Genomic DNA, 22633 nt, shown 5'->3' with positions numbered 1-22633 from the left:
AACTATACACACAGGCAGAATGATTTTTTAATGGGGTGGTTTTCTAAAAACAAACTGGACCGATGTCCATTCGCAGCTCCCGGTTTGAACATGTTTGACAACATCGACGAGATTTTGTAATTATTTGTAAAAATAAATATGAGTACCTGGTTTATGAAACAACATAAAAAACTTGCTTCTTGCATTAATTATTAGGTACATCGCATCTTCGCGTACGTAGTTCTATTTTTGTAAATTCTTATGAATAACTCATCTTGATAAGCATTTTCTGTTGTGAAAAACCATCACCTGCAAAAAATACGGAACCATTCTAGATTCATTAAATGGTAATTATGTGGAATCAGTCATAAATTCCAGTCTGTTGACATTTATCTGAATTCTCCACTTATTAATAGGATTTTCTTTAAATCGAGGAATCCCCATGCACGGCCTTGTGAGATAACGGTATGACAACACACAAGAAAGTGGGACAAAAGAATTGGCATGGTAAATCCCCACAGAATTAATGACCTGTCATTTTGAATATAAAATCAGAGATTTTTACAGTTGTGTTAGCATCCTTTCAATAAATCAATGTAATTGTCTTGGTGCGTGGGGGCACATTTTCTGCAAACCATGTGACTTATAAAAAGTGTGACCAAAAACTGACAACTTTTTCCTTGCTTCCTCCTCGTTCAATACACTTCTTCGCCAAGATGTGTTTTTCTTCCGATAACGTCGCTGCCCGGGTGTTACGCCCATGTTCTTGTCCACGTCTTTAAACCTTGACCGTGGGATATTTTAAAACCCATTAGTCTTTCTTCTTCCACAAATCCCGATTAAGCAATCTAAGTGCATTAAACACTACTTAGAAGGGCTACCAGTGCAGTCAGTTTCAAACTCGTATCGTGCAAAGCTTCTCCATGTTGTGCATCTTTGCTTTTCTGCATCTCTTTTGGGTCGTCAACGCTCGTAAGTACCAAACCGTATCGCGACTTCACCTCTCAGCTAACCCTGACAAGTTCCGTTTAAATCCAATAAAAAGTAAAAATCACCATAAACTTGTTAAAACAATCGATCGGAATTTATAAATATGTAAATGATTTGCGTCAATAGCGATCGGTGAACTTCCTTATTGCGAAGAAGATTTTATCCAGTACAGTGCAAGGTATAATCGATGACTTTACAGAGTGGAACAACGATGATGACCTCTGTAGGACCCCCGACCGCGACTCAGGAACTTGTCTTCCGATTTATTCCTGCAGACCCATGCTCGACGCTTTAGAACGAGTCCCTCAACCCATACCACAAGATATTCAAGCGTATTTGCAATCGTATCGATGCGGATTCGCAGGACCAACACCCCAAGTGTGTTGTCCTGCGAGACCCATCTCGTTCGCAAACGACCAGGACAATTCACTCGGTGGTGAATCTGGATTTCCCGACGTTTCCAGGCACAGGAATATCGAGTTGCTGCCAAGAAACTGCGGAAACGCTGACGAATCTAACAAGATTGTGAACGGCAACAAAACTAGTCTTTTCGAGTTTCCGTGGATGGCACTCCTGTCATACAGAACTAGTAAGTTTCCAGTACTGACATTTGAAACTATAGTAACTTTTTTCTGAAGGATTCGGCCAACAATTCAAATGTGGGGGGACGATAATCAACCGACGGTACATTTTGACAGCTGCCCACTGTCTGGAAAATTTCAGAACAACACTGTAAGTAGAGAGTAGAGAGATTCGGCGAAAACTCACTAGATTTTGACAGAGTGGGAGTCAGAGTTGGCGAGCATGACACCAGAACTGCCACTGACTGCGAGACGGTTGGCCAATGGGGGGAGGAAGTTTGCGCCCCACCTTACCAGGACCTGTCGGTGGAGAGAATCATCACTCACCCCTCGTTCAACCCCAAGATGTTGAGTAACGACATCGGTCTAGTCCGAGTCGCTCCAATCAACTTGGCACTAGGTACGTTACAAACTGTCACAGTTGACAACTGACAGAATCTTTCAGAAAATAGCAAACCGATCTGTCTCCCATTGGCCGAAGCACGCAACTACAACCTCACCAACAGAAACGCGTACGTCACCGGATGGGGCATCACCGAAACTGGGAGGCCTAGCTCTGAGTTGTTGAAAGTGTCGCTCCCCATTGTCCCCCTGGAGGAATGTAGCCAACTGTACAGGAACGTCGCCACTTTGACTGACAACCAGTTGTGCGCGGGGGGTCGGAGCAACGCCGATTCTTGCGGGGGGGACAGCGGGGGACCCCTGCAAGTTTCCGGGAGGCTGTTCGGGGATATTCGATATGTACAACAGGGGATTGTCTCGTTTGGGCCTAGAAACTGCGGATACGAGCCCCTGCCAGGTGTCTACACGAGGGTGGCCTCTTACATGGACTGGGTTCTGGACAACATAGAGCCTTGACAAAAAAAAAATTCTCATGCGGAGATATTCTTGCGTTTAGTTTGTCGATTTATTTATCCCAAATAAAAACATTACACAACAAGTACTTTTATTTAAATGTCCAAAACAGGAAAATAGCGGGACACGTAGGTATTGCAAACGTTGGTGACATTGAAGGTGGCTGTGATTTATATGTCATGTGCAAATATATTTGCCGCCTCGCCATTTTTGTGTACCAAAGTGTGCAAAGTTGACATCTGACATCTCCCCCTTGTCATTTTGCAGTACAAATTACAGTGTTCTGATTTAGTGAAGGCAATAAAGGAATCCTTTTCAAGAGGTTCCCGTGTAGATAATTTCTTATTCCACTTAGAAGTAAACATTTTCTACATTTTCATCATCTAAACTAGTGTTCCAACGACAATTTAATGACATAATGATAAGAGCCACAAAAAGAAATTACACGTTGTTTACATAAAATGAACCAAATAATGCTACCTAATCTTTTTGAAAATAAGTAAAAAAGAGAAATCTCCGGAGCATAACGGTGGACATTTTCAGTTCTTTTTTTTTTTTGTTGTGGGGTGATTTGGTTTGAATTATTTATATTTGAAATTGTATGAAACCCCTTGTTTTAGGCAACCAAGTAAGCATATCAATTTAGTAGTATGATTTCACCATAATCACAAGCGACAATTGTCAGAGCACACTTCGGTGTGAAAAATTAATTAATGACCCTGTATATTGTCACGCTGTAGATTAATTTAACAATGCTGTATAAAAAATGTAACAAATCACGTCCAAATTATAATTACTCATAATTGAACATCCCATCATGAAGCACGAACATGCCTGGCAGTGTTTTTTGCGTCTCTCAAAAAATATGTATGTGCCTACGCCTATGAAGTGCAACAAAATGGATTTGTTTTGAGCACGTTTAAAAGCCATTAGAGACATTTTTCCCGAAAAACGATTAAGCAGCAATTAGTGCAGTCTGTTTGGAATTAGTAGTTAATCAGCAACGGCCGCCAGATGTTGGGTGTTTTGATTTTTCTTCACTTCTTGGCTGTGCACGCACGTAAGAATGAATCGAAGTAAAATCTGTAGGGCTCGTTTTGTGTGTCTTTAGAGTTGAGCAAGCACGACTCCTGCATCACTCCCGACCGCCAGCCTGGAACCTGCGTCGAAGTCAACTCCTGCAAGCCTATGGTGGACCTGTTGGGCAGGGTCAAGCAGCCCCTCACCGAGGCGATCCGCGCCCGCTTGAAAGCCTACCAGTGCGGCTTCTCCGGAAACGCGGCGACAATTTGTTGCCCCGCGACACCCATCGTCCTTGACGACCTGGAAGTGACCTCGCGGTTGCCCGACGTGTCCAAGCACCGAAACATCAATTTGCTGCCGAAGAACTGCGGCTACTTGGACACCGTCGACAAGATCGTCCACGGGAACAAAACTGGGCTTTTTGAGTTTCCGTGGATGGCCCTCCTGTCGTATGAAATTGGTGGGTTGAGAGTTTGTCGAAATTTGGTTGTTGACGTTTTGGTTGGCAGGAGGGGGGCTGCAGTTCGAGTGCGGCGGCACCATCATCAACAACAAGCACATTTTGACGGCGGCTCACTGCGTCACCCACATTCAGTACAAACTGTGAGTACTCTGGATTTTGTTAGTTCTTGCGAGGCTTGTTTGAGGCAGTGTAGGAGTGCGAGTCGGGGAACACGACATCCGCACCACCATCGACTGCGAGGAGGATGATGACGGCGAAGAAGTCTGCGCCCCGCCAGTTCAAGATTTGACGATAGAGAAGGTGACGTTCCACCCCGAGTACGACCCGACCTTCCACACCAACGACATCGCGGTCATCAGAGTCTCCCCCATCAACCTGTCTTTAGGTACCGCCTCCATTCCGTTTGTTTTGGTCTAAAGAGAGTTTTCAGAGAACAGCCGACCAGTGTGTTTGCCACTGGCCCAGACCAGAGACTTCAACTTCACCAACAAGAATGTGGTGGTGACGGGATGGGGGTACACGGAAACTGGGAGACACAGTCCAGACTTGTTGCAAGTGGAACTCCCGATAGTCCCTCTCGAGGAGTGTAAAGTCATTTACAAGAACCTAGTCCCGCCTATACCCCTCAACGACAACCAAATCTGTGCCGGCGGCAAAGGCATCAGCGATTCTTGTGGAGGAGACAGCGGAGGACCTCTGCACGCCGTGGGGCTTCTGTTTGGGGAAGTCCGACTGATCCAACAGGGCATAGTCTCTTTCGGACCCAGAAGGTGCGGAGAAGAACCAATTCCGGGGGTCTACACTCGAGTCGCCGCCTACATGGACTGGGTGTTGGACAACATCTCCCTCTGATGATTGAGCTTGAAATAAAAGTCCCTCGGTAGTCGCTTTTTTTTTTACACCCAACACTTACCAATAAGTAATAACTTATTGCTGTCTCCGTTGTCAATGTTGTCATTGAGGAAGGAAAATAAGGGAAAAACGGCACATATTATGCTGTCTTACATTAGGGTGAGTCCCACGAAGTTCACTTCGGGGCCACCGCTTTAGGCATAAATGTCAATAGGAGGAAATTCCTCTTTGAGAATTCCCCCCGTAAGCAAAAAGAAACCGCACGACAGAAGTGAAAGCTTCTATGATGCTCGTTACTGATTTTAAGTAATAATATGTAGGTGCCTACCTACCTATTCTATAAAAAATATATCATTATGGATGACTTGGAGGAATAAGGAGCAAGGCATAAATAATTAATATTATTTAAATCCAATGCTGTTTTTAAATAAACATCAGAAATCTGTATTTTTCAATAGAAACTGCAAATACGTGCGCTTTTAGAGGTTACATTCTGGCAAAATTTGTGAGGTTAGGTTTGGATGTTTAAGTTTTATTTTCTTGACGATGAACACAACACAAGTTTTCATAGCAAAAGAAATACCCTGTATTATGATAATTTGTCCATTTTCTTCTTCACATTTTGCTACACAAATTTTTCCAATAGATGAATTGTTGAAGCCATAAAAATTGAGAATTACGTATTAAATCCTACATTCATCTGTAAACTTACAATATTTGTCGTGTCTTTATCGTTTATATTATATAAAACTATACAGGGTATTTCACGAGTGATAATGAGCTTGACGGAATAATAAATTCAACCCATAATATATTTTCAAAAAAAGCCGGACATTTTAATGACAGTAGCCGGCTTTTTTCGGAAATATAGTGTGGGTTGCATTTTAGATTACGTCAGGCTTATTATCACTCGTGAAAAATCCTGTATACATATACAGTTACTCCTGCAGCTCTGCACTGAGGTCAGTCAAGTCACAACACAAGGTACAATGAAAATTTAAAACTGACAAGTGACGCATAGTTGATTGTTTTTCGCTCGCTCCTCTAAACTCGATTCCCGAGATTTTAGCTTGCCGCGAACGTGTCGGGCTTGCAGCTGCGAACGTGATGCATGAAACTAATTCAATGCCCAGTAATTAAATGTATGTAGTGCGCCTAAAGAAGTTTTCACTTCTAAAAGTTTGTAGGTAAATGGTTCGCAAATCCGCTCCTCGGCGTCTGGGTTCGGAGTCCCTGGACTCTCCTGTCCTCTGCTTCTTCGGATCCTCGACGTCTCCACACCCTTTCAGCCCCCTTCAAGATCTGACGAGCAATCAATACAAAAGGATGGAAAAAAAGACTTCGATGAACACTGGTTCCCCCGTTTTATACCTTCGCCCCTCTCAACTGAGACTTTTTTTTGGTTTTCGCCTACCTAGATTGTGTTTTTTGCGTGTCTCAAAAAATCTGTGCCTACGCCAATAAAGCGCAACAAAATGGACTGCTTTGAACCAGTTTAAAAGCCATTAGAGATATTTTTCTCCAAAAACGATTAAGCAACAATTAGCGCAGTCTGTTTGGAATCAGTAGTTAACCAGCAACGGCCTCCAGATGTTGGGTGTTTTGTTTTTTCTTCACTTCTTGGCTGTTCACGCACGTAAGAATAAATCGAAGTAAAATTTGTAGGGCTTGTTCTACGTGTCTTTAGAGTTGAGCAAAAACCACTCCTGCATCACTCCCGACCGCCATCTTGGAAGCTGCGTCAAGGTCAGTTTCTGTAAGCCGATGCTGGATTTGTTGGACACCCATCGTCCTTGACGACCTGGAAGTGCCCTCGCGGTTGCCCGACGTGTCCAACCACAGAAACATCAACTTGCTGCCGAAGAACTGCGGCCAGTTGGACCCGTCGACAAGCTCGTCAACGATAACAAAACTGGGCTTTTTGAGTTTCCGTGGATGGCCCTCCTGTCGTATCAAACTGGTGGGTTGCGAGTTTGTCGAAATTTGGTTGTTGATGTTTTGGTTGGCAGGAGCGGGGCTGCGGTTCGAGTGCGGCGGCACCATCATCAACGACAAGCACGTTTTGACGGCGGCTCACTGCGTCACCCACATTCAGTACAAACTGTGAGTACTCTGGATTTAGTTAGTTCTTGCGAGGCTTGTTTGGGGCAGTGTAGGAGTGCGAGTCGGCGAACACGACATCCGCACCACCACCGACTGCGAGGAGGAGGGCGGCGAAGAAGTCTGTGCCCCACCTTTTCAAGATTTGACGATAGAGAAGGTGACGTTCCACCCCGGGTTCGACCCGACGTTGCACACCAACGACATCGCGGTCATCAGAGTCTCCCCCATTAACCTGTCTTTAGGTACCGCCACCATTTTGTTAGTTTTGGTCTAAAGACAGTTTTCAGAAAACAGCCGACCAATCTGTTTGCCACTGGCCCAGACCAGAGACTTTATCTTCACCAACAAGAAAGTGGTGGTGACGGGATGGGGGTACACGGAAACTGGGAGACCCAGTCCAGACTTGTTGCAAGTGGAACTTCCGATAGTCCCTCTCGAGGAGTGCAAAGTCATCTACAAGAATCTACCCACGCCTATAACCCTCAATGACAACCAAATCTGTGCTGGCGGCAAAAGGAGCAGCGACTTTTGTGGAGGAAACGGTGGAGGACCTCTGCACGCTTTGGCGCTTCTGTTTGGGGAGGTCCGACGGGTCCAACAGGGCATAGTCTCTTTCGGGCCCACAAGGTGCGGAGAAGAACTCATTCCGGGGGTCTACACTAGAGTCGCCGCCTACATGGACTGGGTGTTGGACACATTGTCCCCTGACTCTTCAGCTTGAAATAAAAGTCCCTCGGTAGTCGCTTTTTTTACACCCAACCATTAATAACAATGGGGCGTATGATTTCCCATTCGTTAAGCCTTTCATTAGCTAAATAATTGATTAGACAAAGTGAGAGTATATGCCAAGCACTATGTTAGACAGAGACAAAACAATTTAACGACGTTCTTTAACTTTAATGAAAGGGAAATCATACGGCCCACTATATTGTTTTCAACTGTCATAAATTCTCATTTTTCTCCTTTGTAAACTGCTTCTTAACTGCCCTAAAGCAAAATGAGCAGATAACGAACCGTTACCCTAGACAACACATTGAACGTCACATTTCTGACAGGTCTTCTAAAATTTGTCAAAACTGTCAAAAGCAAATGCGAAACCATTTTAAAAGATTTGGAAGCTTCAGGGACGTCGTTTCAAACAATAAAATTTTGTATGCAACTCGTTTGCCTCGAGGCCTTAAAACCCACGCTACGCTCGTGTTTTAATCTTGTCCCTCGGGCAATTAGAAAAGCCCAATTTACACAAAAACTCGTTGCATAAATTAAAAAAAGTCCATTCAACAATCAAAAAACCACCACCTGTTGCTTTAGGTTGGTAAAGTTTAAAAAACCCTAGGTAGATATTTTTTCATACTATGTTGGTAACTATAAATGATGACATTTATTTGATTCAAAATAAAATTCAATGGCTTTGAATTTCGTTCATATTGTTTTATTAGCAGCACGTTTCATTTATTTATTGATTCTTATTATTTTTACTTAAACATGCCCAGAAAATCAAGACACTTAATAAACATTTAACCTCAAAATTACAAGTCTCACCAAATTTTACACTAGACAGCGTTTCCGATAGTAATTATCGAGGAAAATGCGACGTTGGTGGTTTTTTGATTTTTGAATGGACTTTAACTATTATTGTTGACTCCGTTGTAATTGAGGAAGCAAAAAGAAACTCGTACACTAGGGTGAGTCCCCCAAGGTTCGCTTCGGGGGTCACCGCTTTAGGCATAAATGTCAAGAGGAGGAAATTCCCCTCGCAAGCAAAAAGTATCTGAACAGTTCACAGGGCACCAGGGTCAAGGTCAGACGTCTCCAGCGTTGAAAAAATCAAGCAACCCAGAGTACATCCAATCGTCGCCTTGACCTATAGCGTGATGTTGGTGACCTCAGCAAAAATCAAAGACACGCAGATCGTGCAAAACGCAAAAAGACGGAAGATGAGCGCTTATGCAAATCGTTGCATGGAGATTACTTCTTGGAAGCGGCTGTTTTGGTGTGCGCAAGCGTGACTCAAGCCGAAAGATTGCTTAAGGTAAGTCTTGTTTGTGTTGTTGTTGTGATAATCGTTTAAATGGCTCTTGTACGGCTGGGACAGTTCGCCGTCGTCATCTCCGCCTTAATGAGTGAGTATTTTCGTTGTAAGACTGTCTTGTGGAGTAGAGAGAGTAGAGAATCTCGACCGAAACAGGCGACAAAAAGCTGCGACGTGCCCGACAGGAAGTTGGGCAAATAATGAAAGTCATCGCTGCAAATTTTCCCGAACTCTTGTACCAGTTCGGCACGTCCTTCGCCAGCGATAAAAAATGAGAGTAATTGCACAACCGTGAGCGGCGATTTTGATTGGTCTTGGTCGGATTTTTCAGCGCACGCCTCGTCGGACGAGATCCCCGTAAGATGCCCCAAGAAGCACCAGTGCGTGCCTTTGCGGCGGTGCGCGGTCCGCGACGCCGAGGCCTTCGTCTACCCCTGCCACAGCGGCCTCAACATGGTTTGCTGTCCCTCGGGGTCCTACCCCAACGGCACGACGCTCGAGAACAGGAAGACGTCGCTGTTCCCGGTGAAGTGCGGCTTGGTGATGACCGCGGACAAGGTCAGCGGCGGGAAGAAAGCCGACTTGGGGCAGTTCCCGTGGATGGCGCTGCTGGGCTACAGACGTGAGTAGCGCGACGAGTGTGGCGCCGGTCTAGTGCACAAATTGCAGAAAGGGGGATCGACTACACGCAGTTCCTGTGCGGGGGCAGCATCATCACCGACAGCTACGTCATGACCGCCGCCCACTGCATCAGCCTCGACCGAAGACTAGAACTGTAGGTAATGCCCCGCTCGACGGCGACGAGACGCAAAATGATTGGGGGGTTTTAGAGTGTTGGTGCGACTGGGCGAGCACGACCTCTTGTCCGAGAGGGACTGCTTCAAGGTCGACGCTTTCGAGACGTGCGCTGAGCCCCACGCCGACTTCTTGATCCAACACGTGACCACCCACCCGCTCTACAACAACGAGAACCTCCAGAACGACATCGCTTTGGTCAAAGTCAGGCGGAAGATTGGATTTTCAGGTGGGTAGGTTTGCGCGAGTCGCCGCCACTGACGCCGCCGTTGCAGATTACGTCAAGCCCATTTGTCTGCCGTTCGAGCGGGACCTCGAGCGCAGGGACTTGGCCAAGCAGAAGCTGACGGTGAGCGGCTGGGGGAAGACGAACGCCGCCAACCTGGGCGGCTCCACTAGCCTCCAGTACGCGGTGGTGACGGTGTGGAACCACACCGCGTGCCTCAAGAGCGTGCCCCCCGACGTCCGCCCGATCCAGAGGACGCAGCTGTGCGCGAACGGGGCGTCCAAAGAAGACGCCTGCAAGGGCGACAGCGGCGGCCCTTTGGTCAACGCGACCGTGGACGTGGGGGGCGAGCTGCGCTACTTCCAGATCGGAATCGTGTCTTTCGCCTCGACTCTGACCTGCGGGGACCCCAACCTCCCCACGGTCTACACCAGAGTGGACAAGTACTTGCAGTGGATCGAGGAAAGCATCTCTTAAACAAGACTGAATACTGTTTTGCTTTATTATAACTGTGTTGGGTAACATTTGTTTTAATTAGACCCGTCGTTCTCTTCGCTACTCAGGCTCTCGCACTTCTCCTTCTCCTCCTGGATGCTCTCCTTGGAGTTCATCGAGTCGGTCTCTTGCTTCAACTCTTCCTCCAGGAGAGCTTGAATCGCGGCGTCTTTCACCTCCAAAGAGTGCAAGTCTGACAGATCGCTGATGCTCCTCTTGGTGTCCCTCCTAGACTTGTACTCCGTGTACAACTTGTCCAACAGCTCGTCTTTAGTCTTGGGGTACTTCACCTGAAACAAAACTCTTCAATTGTCTCCAACACCAAAACAACAAGAACCACTTGAGACTGGCGTTCGAAAAGTGTGGGTTGTTGGTTGACCCTTCCCAGCATCAACTGCATCCTCAGCTTGTGCTCTTCACTTCTCAGCTTCTCTTCGTCGCGGCGCAGCTGCAGCCTCATGGCGAGATCCTCTTCGTGACTGTACGCCAAAGTCTGCCACACCGGTTTCTTCCTCATCAACTTCTCCCTCCAACGAGCTTCCTCCTTCAACTTGATCTCTTCAAGTCTTCTGGACATCTCCGTCTCCAGACGCTTCCGCGCGGACTGTATCCGCAAAACTGCCGCCAAATTAGACCTGTTGATGGACTGCAACTCCAAAGACGAAGCAGTTCTGCTGTTGGAGCTGCTCGCCGACATATTCCTGCAGTTCTTGTGCTGAAACGACACCCCAACACTCACTCAAACCTCACCGCGTCCAAATCTCACCTGTTTCTTCTCGCTTCTTCTACTCTTCGATCTACTGTGCGACGGTTTTGGACTGATCCCCAAGAACTCGTTCTTCAACTCCTCCAACTCCTTTTCGTAACAATCTGGATTGAATTTGTACGTGTTTTTGGTCTTTTTCGGTTTGTCGGCGACGTCGCGATAAGAACGCGGACAAACATCGTACTTCCTGCAGGTTCTCTCCCTTTTAGCCATCGACGGAGGTAAAGACGCCGCGCGGAGCATCTCTTCAGCTCTGATCTTCTTCTGGAGCGCTCTGCAAAATCCATTCAACACACCTCAAACAAATCTAGATTGTCAACCTGTAAAACTCGTCTTCGTGCATCTTCTTGTAGATGTAGTTGCTGAAGAGGTTCTTGGGTATGGGTTTGGCTTTGAACTTCTTGATTTTGATGGGCGGGTCGTCGAGGAAAAGACTCGGGGACGATTTGGACAGTCCTTTGGTCAAATTCTGGAGCTCCTCGTCGCGTCTGGTGAAAGAAAAAGGACGCATTTGGGCCTGGAGCAGGGCCTTGCTGCGCTCCCGCACTATTCGATTTCTTGCAACCAAAGACTCTCTCATTCTCACATGATGACACGCAACTTGATCAACTTACTTTCTCTCCTGGTCCGCCATGATCTTGTCGAAGAGCGGAATCTGCGACTCTATGGGAATAGAATGCGCCTTGAACATTTCCGGTTTGTCTTCTTTCGGCTTCACCAGCAGTTCCTCGACGATCTTGTTTTCTTCGTCTCTGACAGTCATCTCGAACGGTTTTGGGATCGTGATTCCGTTGTCCTTCCACCCTACACTCGGTTTGCTCTTGGTGGGACTGCTGGGGGCGCTCTTCGACTGGAGAGGAGACTGCGCCTCCAGGTCCAGTTTGTAGTCGTCGATGCTGAAATTATCCCAGTCGTCTTGTCCTTTGGAACTCGCCGAAGGTAGTCGAGATTTGGGCCTTCTGAAGAGCTCGGAAGGAGTACCGTCTGGGGTCAGTTTGTCGCTGGGAGTTTCGATCCGCACCGACCTCCTCGAAGGCGGCTTCAGCGACAAATCCTTGTCTGAAAAAGTGACAGACTCGACGTCCTCGCCAGTTTTGCCAAACTTCGGACTCTTGCTCAGAATCGGAGTCACACAGAACGGTTTAATCGCAGATTTCTTCTTCTTCTCGTCTGTAATCTTCTTTTTCGCGTAGTCTTTGTACTCTTCCAGCCACTCGGGATTCTTCTCGTCGAACTTGCTCTCATATCGGACGTAGTCGTTGTAGGACTTTTGCTTCTCCTTCAAATACTCGATCTTTTTGTAGAATTCTCTGTTAGATAAATGGTTTACGTCGTCGTATTCGGGAATGCTGTCAAAAAACTCGATAAAAGACTTGACGGTGTCTTTCTCTTTCGACGATTTCGGTTTCATCGCTGTCTCATCGGGAGACTCTAAATTTAATTTGGTAACTTCGTTCTGTAACTGATTCAAGTACTTTTGCTCGTACACAGCTAAGGGATGGTCACTTTTGGGGTTCCTGGGCAACTTTACGCAAGAATTGTTAAACACGGAACTACCGTGGTCGGACATCGCACTTTAAATAATCATTTAAATGGGGGGTCGCCCTGTTTATTCCTATGGTAACAAGGTATCGATTGCACCCATTAAAATTCAACTCCAATCGATATTTTCATTCTTTATTTAACCCTCAAATAGTACAAAATACAAGTTCTACAAAAAGACACATGACAAAATATGTTGCGTAAAATGCGCTAAACATTAGATGTGGCTATTCAGAAGTTGCGGACAGACTGTTTCAAGGATAATAAGGATGTGATAAGGATTAAAAGGCTGTGACCTAGAATTTCAATTTGAATTTTAGTCTTGTTGGGATACTGACTTGTCGCAGCTGTCATAATCTAGGGAATTTAGTTTTTCACCATGTCAAATGTCAACCTCAAGTCAAAATAAATAACATTCAAAAATATCCACAGACACGATGTTGATTAAACAATTTAGCCGCAGATATTTCGCGAGAAAGGTATCCTTCATGTCGAGGCGCTTTCGGAGCTCTGAGGAGCTCTCGTCGAAGCACTACGACATCGTCGTGGCCGGCGGGGGCATGGTGGGAACGACTCTAGCCTGCACTTTGGGTACGTAAAATTGCACCGCTTCGACCACAATTGATCGTCAGATTTCAGGAAAAAACCCGAAACTCGATGACAAAAAGATTTTGCTGCTGGAAAGCAGCAAAGAAAGTCAGTGGAAGTTGCCCGAAGACTACAGTAATAGAGTGTCAGCTTTGAACCCCGCGAATGTCGAGCTCCTCTGCGACATCGGCGCGTGGCAACACATCGCCGGCGCGCGATGCGGCCCCGTGAAGCGCATGCAGGTACATTTGCATCAATTTCTCGAACGCTTTCATTAGTGACTGTAGGTGTGGGACGCCATGTCTGACGCGGCCATCACGTTTGACAACGATAATTTGGACAAACCCGTGGCTTACATCGTCGAAAACGACCTCCTCTTGGACGCGGTGCGCCGCGAAATACCTGACTCGTTGGAAGTGGTGTACCAGTCAAAAATACAGAGTTGCAGACCCCCAGAAGAGGATCAGGACTGCGTGACGGTGTGTCTGGAAAGCGGGGCCAGGTACACGTGCGACTTGTTGGTGAGTCAGTTTAATAAGTTAAAATTACAATTAAGTTTTTGCATTCTTAAGCATTTGATTTGTGACAAATTCGAGTTTTTGCCTGAAGATGGCGCTGTACTCGGCGAACTCTCGATGGATCGCCTCGAGTTCGGTCTTGAGGGCGAGTTGTTTGTCAATTCCGGCGTAAGTGCCCGAATACGAGTTGATCCGGGAGAGCGGGGGCGACGTTAGGTCGAAGTGGTACTTGTTGTGGCTGCGGCGCTTCCGCCCTCGCGGCTTCTCTCTGCGCTCCGCCACCAGGTGGTAGATATTTTTGATCAAGTCTTTCGGGATGCGCTCCTCGCGGGGGTCGTTGGGCTTGATGTAGAGGGCCCAGTGGTACTGCGACTTCAGCAGCAGAGCTTGCTTGTGGAAGAACTTCATCAGCTTGTGAGGGATGCACTTCAGCAAGCGGGAGAAGAGCATGGACTCCAGGTGGGCCACGAGCTGCGCACGCGTCACGAGTCTGTCGAGGCCGGCGCTCTGCTGCAAGCCTTGGATGTCGCTGACGGCCAGGCCGACCATCAGGTTGGCCAAGATGACGGTCACGAGGATGACGTAGGCGAGGAACATCACCTGGGCGGTGTAGTGGTATTTGATGGGGGCGTCGTCGGCGTAGAAGATGTCTTCGTACTCCAGCTCCCCCGACATCATCACCAGGACCTTGATAATTACCCATTTGAGGTCGCTGAAGGACTTGTAGTTGGCGAAGAGGACGCCGAAGCTCAGGGCGAAAGCCAGGAGGAGGCAGAAGTAGGCGGCCACGAATTTGACAAAGTTTACGGAGACGGTGGTGAACATCTGGATGTACAACCCGAAGATGGGGAACCTGCCAACGATCATCATTAATTCCAGCCAGGCCAGGAAGATCCCGATGGCGGCGACGTGGTGCTGCCAGTTGTCCACGTTCTCCCTGACGTTCATGTGCTTGGTGGGTTGGACGCAGCAGAAGACGCTGATGATGATGAGCCACTGCAACCAGTTCTCCCAGTGCTTGATGTATGTGCGCCAGGAGTGACATATCTGGAACAACTCCTTCCCCAGGAGCATGATGTTAAAGCAGAGGAGAAGATATCCGAAGACCTCGACGTAGCTGGCGACGCAACAAGACTTACTACCACTGTCGCTGTCGGAGCAGCAAGTACCATTAGTACCGTGCTGAGATGAGCAATCTTTCAGAAACACTCCTGTGACGTAGACGGTGTACAAGAGGACGAAGAGCGAGTGGTAGAAGAGACTGAACAGGAAGAATTTTCTTATCCTGCGCCACTTCAAGAAGAGAAAGGTCTCGCAGAGCGGATGCTTGAGCACCTCCCTGTGCCCCACCTCGATGAAGTTGAGCAGCAGCTCCGTCTCCTTGTTGCCCATGGTCGGCACCAGCACCCTGAAGTCGAGCTTGAGCTCGCAGTCGACGTCGCCGATCTCGTGGTCGTTGACCAGAATCGACGCGTCGAACTTGGCCAGGTACTTGGGTATGACGTCGGGCGTTTTCCTCGTGATGAAGCTCAAGACGGACACCCCGCCGTTGGTGCGGACCGTGACGTCGCCGCCGCCGTTCAGCAGCATCATCACGCAAGTGGAGAACTCGTTGAGGGCGGCGAGGTGGAGCGGCGTGTAGCCGAACAGGTCCTGCCGGTTGACGTCCGCCCCGGCGTTCAGCAGGAGCCGGACGCACTCGCACGATCGCGACACCTTGACGATGGCGCTGTGGAGCGGGGTGCGCCCGTCGATGTCGCGCGCGTTGGGGTTGGCCCCCCGGTTCAGGAGGAGCTCCAGCGTTTCGGAGCATTGCGACAGGGCGGCGAGGTGCAAGGGCGTTTGTTTCTTGTGGTTCTCGCAGGAGAATTGGGCGCCGGCTTCGATCAGGAGGCGCGCGCACTCGGCGTCGCCGTCTTCGGCGGCGAGGTGGAGCGGCGTGAGTTTGTCGGTGCCGTACTGGACGTTGACGGCGGCGCCGTGGCTCAACAGGAGGGCCACGATCTCGGAGGCGCCCAAGGCGGCGGCCACGTGAAGCGGAGTCTCGCTGTACACCTGAAAAAAGGAGAATGAAAGGGGGTTGTTTCACCTAACGAAACGGGAAATTCGTCTCCTGGGTTTTGCTGCGGTGGACGCAAAATGAATAAAGTATTTGCTTTGTTGTGTCTTTCATTTTTCTAATGTGAAATTTTGAAATTGACAGTAAAATGGTGGTATTTTAGTGATATTTTGCTTTTATGGGGGATAGTTGGTACTGAATACGAGGAACTGTCAAAAATGACGTCATGTTCCAAAATTTGGGTAGTGATGGGAAAATTTAAGTTTTATTTTGAAAATGGCAAGAGATGGATGTGGTAAATCGAAACTGCAGGAAAATAATAACTAATAATCACTTTTAAGCAGATTTATGAAATCAACGCGAAGAAAAATGTTGATGGGCCAAGAGCAGAAAATTTTCTTGCAGCATCCCCGACGTATCCACGTGTTAATTCTCTGCATGAGAAAACCCGTAATGCAATTTATTACACCAGGTGTTAGATCAAAATGGAGCAAAATATTTTTACAGGCGTGACATGTAGTACAGATGGTGCACAGATGCTTTAGAATTAAATGTCAACGTATAAGATAATGTTGTGAATGAATAACTGTAGTCGGAATTTCTCAAAATAAATTTCTTCAAAATCACAACTTTGTATTAATCAATCGAATGACGCAAGTGTGTTTATTTTGACAAAAGAACGTGCAAAACGTCACCACCAATCAAAACAGTCCAAGGTGACGCCCATTATTGTTTTTGCCACGACGGGCGGAGTCGAGCCCACAACAGGCGGAGCTGATTTGCCTTGTTACGTACTCAAGTTTTTACCATTCATACGACATGCAATTGTTTTACATTTAATTTTAGATACCTGAGGCGTGTTGGGTATTGCGTTGTTGTCGAGAAGCTCTTTGACGCAGTCCACCGCAGCGCTCTGAACCGCATAGTGCAAAGGACTCTTGTTGTTCAGTCCCGCATTAACATCGGCTCCGTGACGGATCAACATCTTCAGAGAGGACAAATGTCCTTTGCTCGCGGCGCAATGCAGAGGAGTCGCTCTGTTTGTGCCATCTTTGGTGTTGACTTCGGCGCCGTATTGTAGCAGAATCTTCATAATGTCGACGTTGCCAACGCAAGCGGCAAGATGCAAAGGCGTACTGAAGAAGATTTACAAAATTATATGGAAATTCTGGGGTTGGCAAAAAAAAAATTTTCTCTAGCAAAACAAAACTACTACAAGGTTATAGCAAAGATAATAACTGATGTCTTGAAAAAGACTATTTTACCATTTTGCTGCCTTAACTAACTCAGAACAGAAAAATGATAAACTTTGACCACTCCAAAGTGACAAGTGCGAGCTGTCAAATGTCAAATTTGCAAATTACGATTTAGAAGCATTTATGATAATTAATAATCCTGTGTAAGGGAGAATTCTTGAGAGAAACCGGAAGCTGGACGTTTGGTTCTGCGGTGTAATAAATTCACTGGCCAATCGTCGCAGTTGTAAAGGAAGTTTTATAAAATTTTACGAGGTTCTCGAAGAAAACACATTTGGGAATAGCTTTAGAACTTATTTACTGCCGTCAAACACATAAACTGACCGTCCGCCTTCGTCGACGTCCCGAACGCTGACGCCGTCCTCGAGGAGCTTCCTCACGAGCGCCTCCTTCTCGAGCCAGATGGCCATCAGCAGCACGGTCTTCGCGTTCTTGGCGAGGACCTTGTCGACGTCTCCTTGCTCGACCAGCTCGGCGACCTCCTCACCGTCGGCCAGCGCCTGGAAACACCCCCCTGTAGCGGCTTCCGACGGAAGGTCTACTTGCCTGCAGCCTCTCCCAGATGTAGCTGTCGTCCCATATCTCCAGCACGGACTTGGACCTGGCCCGCTGCTCGCCGTCGTACTCCGAGCCCGTCTCCTCCTCGCTGGAGATGCTGTCGGTCTCCATCTCCAGGGCGACGTCGTCGGCCCACCGGATGGTGGGGTCGTCGATGGACCTGGCGGGCCTCTCCAGCCGCAACGACATCGTAAAACGTGATTTATCGCTCCCTTTACAGTCTCCGGTCGAAAGTTATACAAACAAACCCATTCCTTGGACTTGTTCCCACTAATTTCACACACTGTTAACGGTATTATTTTCGAATCGGCGGAAAGGAGGGACGCACATGGTCGGCCCGTCTTGCGCTAAACCAGATTTAGAACAAAAAATAAACTGACGGAGCCAACGAAGAGCGCGAGCGCTTGTTAGGACGGCCACAATTTATGCAACGGTAAAATTCCACACCCCGAATTGGTACAATTTTATTAATTATGTCCATCACGAGATGTTTGTGTTGGGCAGCGTTATCGAGGGGTGAATTGGGGCGTGAACGGGCGCCGGTTCAATCACCATTCGACTTCACGCAGGACTCGCCGTTTACAATCCAAATACGTACATCGAAGAGCGAACTGTTTTCGGAAATGGTTGAGGCTCTTGGGATGTGCTAGCCCGACCGCATCCACCACAAGACTAGCGGATGGGTAAATCACATCGGACGTAGTAGGGAAGATTCTATTTTTAATTTTCATTGAATCTGTCTGCTCAAATTCGAAAATTTATCGGAATTTGATCGCACCGGTAAAACCACTCGGATTTGGGTCAGCTTTCGTCGATTGCATGCCAAATAAACAGTTTATTTGCCCCCAAATGACGACACAAATGATACCTCCTAGTTGCGATAGTAAAAAGCAGGATTTTTCCAGCTGGGCTGCGATGGTGCCAACTCGCTCGTACGCAGAGCCATGGGGTTTCACCACATCTCGCACAATTACAACCACATGGGCGTCGTGGCGACGCTCAAGCTTCCAGAGGTTTGTAAAACCACAATCCTAGATCAGTCCAATGAATAAAAAGAACCGAACAGCTTTGCAAAAAATGTTTAATCTTAATTAGAAATCGTTCTAATTGAATGTTGCAGGACTTTGACAACGTTGTGGCGTGGCAGCGTCACCTGCCCAACAGCGGCTTCCTCGCCCTTCTGCCGGTTGGTTGTCCGCTCCTAAAACTACAAGAATTTAACATTTTCTGCTCCATAGCTGACTCAATGTCTGTCGTCGATGGTGTGGTCGACTAACGCCGAAGAAGCCAAGAGATTGGTGAAGTTGCCTGAAGATCAGTTCGTCGATGCCATCAACGACGCTTTGGTAGGTCGACAGCAACGTGAGAACCGCCTTTTCAAACAGTTTTTTAGTGGAAGGTTTACCCCAAAAGTGGACTCGTCAATCAAGCGATGCAAACATTTGATAATTTGATCAGGTTTTGCAATTTGCCGTCGAGTTCGGTCACGCAATGTCCCCCGAAGATTCTAGGTTGTGACGTCAACAGCAGGGCCATGTTTCCTCTGGGTTTGGGGCATGCGACGAATTATGTGGGGAAGGGGGTTGCGCTGGTCGGGTAAGTCTACAAAATGTTGTACAGGTTCGGTTAATAATCGAGAACAATATTCTACATTTTGAAATCTCAATTAGGAAAATGGTGTATTTTAGTGATATTTTGTCCAGATGAAGAATGGTTGGTAATAGCGATGACGACCGAACTGTCAAAAAATGGCGTCATGTATCAAAATTTCGAGATTTTAATGTTATTTTGAAAGTGGTAGCACGAGGTTTCGGGAAGTTGAAGGAAAATAACGAGAAATTTAGTTTAGTTTTAAGTAGATGCTTAAAGTTAATACAAAACGTAATTTTTAACTCGTGAGAGCGACGGCGCTCTAGTGCAAGAGGAAGTAAAGAGAGGAAGGAAACGATCTTGGAGGTGTCCAAAGTGGGGGAGTCTAGCTGTAAACCTGCCAAAGAGGAAGATATAAAAGGAAATTGTTGGGCCAAACAAATCGGAGAATTCGTCCCGTTGTGGTTTTTGCCGCGGTGGGCGGAGTAGGACGCGGAATAGTCGAACAATAATTGTTTATTGTGTATGAATGTCTTTGGTATATTTGCTATGAAAGGTTGAGGTCACAATTATTCGAATTGAAGATATCTATTATTAGTAGTATTTTAGTGATATTTTGTCCTCGTGAAAAATAGTTGGTAATGAGTGTGAAATCATTGCCAACCAAAAAAATGAAATGTCAAAAATGATGTCATGTTACAAAATATTTTAGTGATTTGAGAAGAATGCAGCTAGTTATATGGAATGCAGAAGTCGAAATTGCAGGAAAATAATGTTTTTTTTTTTCTAATACATATAATAATGATAGTTTATTTCTCGTCAATTTACATCGATAATAATTATAAAAAATACTACAAAATATCAATACATCTATGTATAAAAAAGTCAAGAGCAGAAAAATCTTTTGTACTATCCTCATTCCTCCAAAATGTGTACAATTGTCCACTCTGTATAACAAAACCAGTATGTAATGCAATTTGTGACCCCCAGGTATTCGATTTTAATACAGCAAAATATTTTTAGATACTCGACATGTGGGAAAGATGATGCACAGATGCCTCAAAAGTAAATGTCAGGCTTGGATAATGTTGTTTTCATTAATTAATAAATCTAACCGGAATTTCTCAAAAATCTGAACTAATCCCAGTCCTGGCATTTGTTGTGAAAGTAGGATTGAATTTATAACAGCTGGGATGATGCAACTGTTTACTTTAACAAAAGAACCCGCAACGTAATATCACCAAAACAAACAAAAAGGTGGATTGTGTTTGACAGAGTTCTGTTGTTTTAAATCATTTGAAAAGCGACACACTTTCTTTTTTCAAAATATTTATTGAATAAATTCGAGACGTAATCATTAAAGAGGAGTAAGAAAGCGGTGTTGACAAACATCCAGCGATAAAAATCTTATTAATACTTCACTTATCTCAAAAATACATTAGGTTTATCCTTCTTTCGTTTACTTAATAAACAACAATTTACCGTAGCTACTTGAGTTTTATCAAACATGTGCCTTAAACCATAAACACTTCATAGAAACAGTACCTCATTTTCGATTTCCTTGAAAAAACATTTAATACTCTCTCATGATTGCCCTAAAGGATTTAAAGCAAAATAATAGATTTTCTCTGAAGGTATTACGACCCTGCAACGAACTTCAGGATCAGGTACGCCACTGTATGGTTCCCCTCGATATTAATAGTCGAACAAGAAGAATCTCACGGTACAGCTGACAACCGGCTTTCACCAGCTGTTAACTTAAGACACGAAACATTTTTAAATAAACACTGAACTCCTATAAATTCTACTTGTTACCAGTAATTACTCAAGTAAATAAATAAACATTAAATCATCTGATTTATGATTGGCCAAATTTATCATTCAATAAATTCAAAATGATTCCGTAACATATTACTCATTGGTCGATTAGTTTTACTCTATTGCGAAATTATAAATTGGCCACAGTTCCTGGAAAATCATTTCTTCGTAACACTTAACACACATATCGAACGATTATCTGGATTTTTTTCTGCAAACGAGTAAATTCGAGATGTAATTCCAATTTGATGCACGATTTACGACTGGATAATTTTACTCTTCCGTTTAACATCCTCGCATCATCGACATAAACAATCAGTTATGGCGAATTGTGTATTTTTTCAATCGATATTTCCCAAACAGCAGAACTATTTTTAGGGACGCCGCCCACCGAATCCACCCTCTCGCGGGTCAAGGCGTCAACCTGGGCCTCGGGGACGTCATCTGCCTCAATAACGTGCTCGGGGAGGCGGCTTACAACGGGAGCAAACTCGGTAAGTCCAAATCCACCTGGCCAAAGACGTCTTTTACCTTCATTTACCGCCGCAATAAAAACCGCTCGATGCAGGCGCCTTGAGCTACTTGAAGGAGTACGAAACGGAGCGACAGCGACACAATGTCCCCATGATGCTGGTCGTTCACGGCCTCTTCCAGCTGTACAGCACGGAATTCACCCCTCTGGTCCTGCTGCGGAGCGTGGGGTTGCAAGCGGTTCACGCGCTGGCTCCCCTCAAGGTGAGATCCTATTCCTGGGTCTATATTTAAATGGGGCCCACGAAAAAATCATTTATTTAGGTGGGAGCTCGTTTGTTTCAGCGCCCTAAATCATCAAAGGAAAGTTTTGTTTTTGTTATAATATGAACCAATTACTGAGTCAGACGTGTTTATTCCGTTACTGTTGTCTACTCTGACGCGTTTTTACCGCAAAAACTGTAAACATTACGCTAATAAAATTCGATCAAGCACCAATATTTAGATAAGGAGTGAATAAAACATGCCGCCAGTAATCTACTGTAGAATTGTTAACTGATAACTGCGACGCAATTTTTATTGCTATTGTTCCAAAACACAATTCCTCGACGTTGGTGGACTAATTTGTGATTTTTCAGAAGCTTCTGATTTCGCAAGCCTCGGGCCTACGCTACTGGCAGACTTAGCCACCCCCAATTCACGTTTTGTGCTTTTGTATATTTTTGTAAACCAAACTATTTAACAAGAAAATAAACAGTTTGTAAAAACAACAAAGAAAGGTGTTTAATTTGTCCACGGTGCATGAATCTGTGACAACGTGGCGTCACTTTTACGCAGTTTAGTCTAGACGAAAATTCCGAAACGTGAAATCGTTGAACAATGAAATTTCCCATGGAATTTTCTAGTAAATGGAGGAAAAAAACATGGCGGACACACCCTGTTTTGTGATCGTTCCCTCTGTGACGCGGTGACGTCACGCGGAATCCCAGCAACGCCGCAGCGCCCAGCCGAGTGCGATTTTGGCTAAAAACACCCTCAATCTGAATTTTTGCATCATTTTGGGGTAGTAAATG

The 22633-nt window shown here is 46.0% G+C and overlaps 6 protein-coding genes, 1 long non-coding RNA gene and 1 pseudogene across 10 annotated transcripts; 6 read left to right on the top strand and 2 right to left on the bottom strand.

Annotated features, from left to right (window-relative positions):
- Positions 1 to 543: 543 nt before the first annotated feature.
- LOC138124130 (serine protease grass-like) lies at positions 544 to 2490 on the top strand. The gene is made up of 5 exons (XM_069039075.1): positions 544 to 951; positions 1169 to 1558; positions 1608 to 1701; positions 1751 to 1950; positions 1996 to 2490. Exons 1-5 carry the CDS (start codon positions 903 to 905, stop codon positions 2406 to 2408), a joined length of 1146 nt encoding a protein of 381 aa, XP_068895176.1. The 5' UTR covers positions 544 to 902; the 3' UTR covers positions 2409 to 2490.
- An 807-nt stretch (positions 2491 to 3297) lies between these two features.
- On the top strand, positions 3298 to 4777 carry LOC138123737 (phenoloxidase-activating factor 3-like). The gene is made up of 5 exons (XM_069038528.1): positions 3298 to 3465; positions 3517 to 3888; positions 3938 to 4031; positions 4080 to 4276; positions 4322 to 4777. Exons 1-5 carry the CDS (start codon positions 3420 to 3422, stop codon positions 4741 to 4743), a joined length of 1131 nt encoding a protein of 376 aa, XP_068894629.1. The 5' UTR covers positions 3298 to 3419; the 3' UTR covers positions 4744 to 4777.
- Positions 4778 to 5807: 1030 nt separating this feature from the next.
- On the top strand, positions 5808 to 7585 carry LOC138124726 (phenoloxidase-activating factor 3-like; annotated as a pseudogene).
- Positions 7586 to 8691: 1106 nt separating this feature from the next.
- Positions 8692 to 10421, top strand: LOC138124724 (phenoloxidase-activating factor 1-like). 4 transcript variants are annotated; one of them, XM_069039881.1, is made up of 6 exons: positions 8692 to 8878; positions 8942 to 8969; positions 9210 to 9500; positions 9548 to 9653; positions 9709 to 9902; positions 9949 to 10421. In XM_069039881.1, exons 2-6 carry the CDS (start codon positions 8966 to 8968, stop codon positions 10374 to 10376), a joined length of 1023 nt encoding a protein of 340 aa, XP_068895982.1. In that variant the 5' UTR covers positions 8692 to 8878; positions 8942 to 8965; the 3' UTR covers positions 10377 to 10421. The 4 variants fall into 4 exon arrangements, with proteins under 4 accessions (XP_068895982.1, XP_068895981.1, XP_068895983.1 ...); XM_069039880.1 differs by having other exon boundaries at positions 8693 to 8969; XM_069039882.1 differs by lacking the exon at positions 8942 to 8969 and having other exon boundaries at positions 8698 to 8878.
- Positions 10422 to 10429: 8 nt separating this feature from the next.
- On the bottom strand, positions 10430 to 13042 carry LOC138124721 (protein FAM161A). The gene is made up of 5 exons (XM_069039872.1): positions 11775 to 13042; positions 11481 to 11717; positions 11161 to 11434; positions 10735 to 11109; positions 10430 to 10684 (listed from the first exon to the last, which is right to left on the bottom strand). The coding sequence occupies exons 1-5, from the start codon at positions 12728 to 12730 to the stop codon at positions 10430 to 10432; spliced, it is 2097 nt and encodes a 698-aa protein (XP_068895973.1). The 5' UTR covers positions 12731 to 13042.
- A 25-nt stretch (positions 13043 to 13067) lies between these two features.
- On the top strand, positions 13068 to 22338 carry Coq6 (ubiquinone biosynthesis protein COQ6, mitochondrial). Its single transcript, XM_069039879.1, has 10 exons — positions 13068 to 13293; positions 13342 to 13532; positions 13578 to 13811; positions 18587 to 18694; positions 18802 to 18867; positions 18920 to 19027; positions 19075 to 19277; positions 21468 to 21583; positions 21658 to 21824; positions 22199 to 22338. Exons 1-10 carry the CDS (start codon positions 13140 to 13142, stop codon positions 22244 to 22246), a joined length of 1395 nt encoding a protein of 464 aa, XP_068895980.1. The 5' UTR covers positions 13068 to 13139; the 3' UTR covers positions 22247 to 22338.
- On the bottom strand, positions 13806 to 18566 carry LOC138124718 (transient receptor potential channel pyrexia-like). Its single transcript, XM_069039870.1, has 4 exons — positions 17670 to 18566; positions 17448 to 17623; positions 16718 to 17003; positions 13806 to 15863 (listed from the first exon to the last, which is right to left on the bottom strand). Exons 1-4 carry the CDS (start codon positions 17868 to 17870, stop codon positions 13842 to 13844), a joined length of 2685 nt encoding a protein of 894 aa, XP_068895971.1. The 5' UTR covers positions 17871 to 18566; the 3' UTR covers positions 13806 to 13841.
- LOC138124729 (uncharacterized) lies at positions 15862 to 16496 on the top strand. The gene is made up of 2 exons (XR_011157252.1): positions 15862 to 16162; positions 16212 to 16496. It is a non-coding gene; the product is annotated as an uncharacterized lncRNA (long non-coding RNA).
- Positions 22339 to 22633: the final 295 nt, after the last annotated feature.

This window comes from Tenebrio molitor, chromosome 2, assembly GCF_963966145.1.
Source record: "Tenebrio molitor chromosome 2, icTenMoli1.1, whole genome shotgun sequence".
NCBI lineage: Eukaryota > Metazoa > Arthropoda > Insecta > Coleoptera > Tenebrionidae > Tenebrio > Tenebrio molitor.
Note: the sequence above shows the minus strand (reverse complement) of the source record. Positions and strands in the feature narration are given on the sequence as shown.

Coding starts and splice junctions, on each gene's coding strand:
- LOC138124130 (XM_069039075.1), top strand. CDS start 903: ATGTTGTGCATCTTTGCTTTTCTGCATCTCTTTTGGGTCGTCAACGCT. Junction 1,559..1,607: donor ACTCCTGTCATACAGAACTA/GTAAGTTTCCAG, acceptor TTTTTTCTGAAG/GATTCGGCCAACAATTCAAA. Junction 1,951..1,995: donor TCCAATCAACTTGGCACTAG/GTACGTTACAAA, acceptor AGAATCTTTCAG/AAAATAGCAAACCGATCTGT.
- LOC138123737 (XM_069038528.1), top strand. CDS start 3,420: ATGTTGGGTGTTTTGATTTTTCTTCACTTCTTGGCTGTGCACGCAC. Junction 3,466..3,516: donor CTTCTTGGCTGTGCACGCAC/GTAAGAATGAAT, acceptor GTGTGTCTTTAG/AGTTGAGCAAGCACGACTCC. Junction 4,277..4,321: donor CCCCATCAACCTGTCTTTAG/GTACCGCCTCCA, acceptor GAGAGTTTTCAG/AGAACAGCCGACCAGTGTGT.
- LOC138124724 (XM_069039880.1), top strand. CDS start 8,918: ATGGCTCTTGTACGGCTGGGACAGTTCGCCGTCGTCATCTCCGCCTTA. Junction 9,501..9,547: donor GGCGCTGCTGGGCTACAGAC/GTGAGTAGCGCG, acceptor CACAAATTGCAG/AAAGGGGGATCGACTACACG. Junction 9,903..9,948: donor GCGGAAGATTGGATTTTCAG/GTGGGTAGGTTT, acceptor CCGCCGTTGCAG/ATTACGTCAAGCCCATTTGT.
- LOC138124721 (XM_069039872.1), bottom strand. CDS start 12,730: ATGTCCGACCACGGTAGTTCCGTGTTTAACAATTCTTGCGTAAAGTTG. Junction 11,435..11,480: donor CACGAAGACGAGTTTTACAG/GTTGACAATCTA, acceptor TGGATTTTGCAG/AGCGCTCCAGAAGAAGATCA. Junction 11,110..11,160: donor GAAGAAGCGAGAAGAAACAG/GTGAGATTTGGA, acceptor GTGTCGTTTCAG/CACAAGAACTGCAGGAATAT.
- Coq6 (XM_069039879.1), top strand. CDS start 13,140: ATGTTGATTAAACAATTTAGCCGCAGATATTTCGCGAGAAAGGTATCC. Junction 18,695..18,801: donor CGACGCTCAAGCTTCCAGAG/GTTTGTAAAACC, acceptor TGAATGTTGCAG/GACTTTGACAACGTTGTGGC. Junction 21,825..22,198: donor ACGCGCTGGCTCCCCTCAAG/GTGAGATCCTAT, acceptor GTGATTTTTCAG/AAGCTTCTGATTTCGCAAGC.
- LOC138124718 (XM_069039870.1), bottom strand. CDS start 17,870: ATGTCGTTGCGGCTGGAGAGGCCCGCCAGGTCCATCGACGACCCCACC. Junction 17,624..17,669: donor ACATCTGGGAGAGGCTGCAG/GCAAGTAGACCT, acceptor GGGTGTTTCCAG/GCGCTGGCCGACGGTGAGGA. Junction 17,004..17,447: donor GACGTCGACGAAGGCGGACG/GTCAGTTTATGT, acceptor AATCTTCTTCAG/TACGCCTTTGCATCTTGCCG.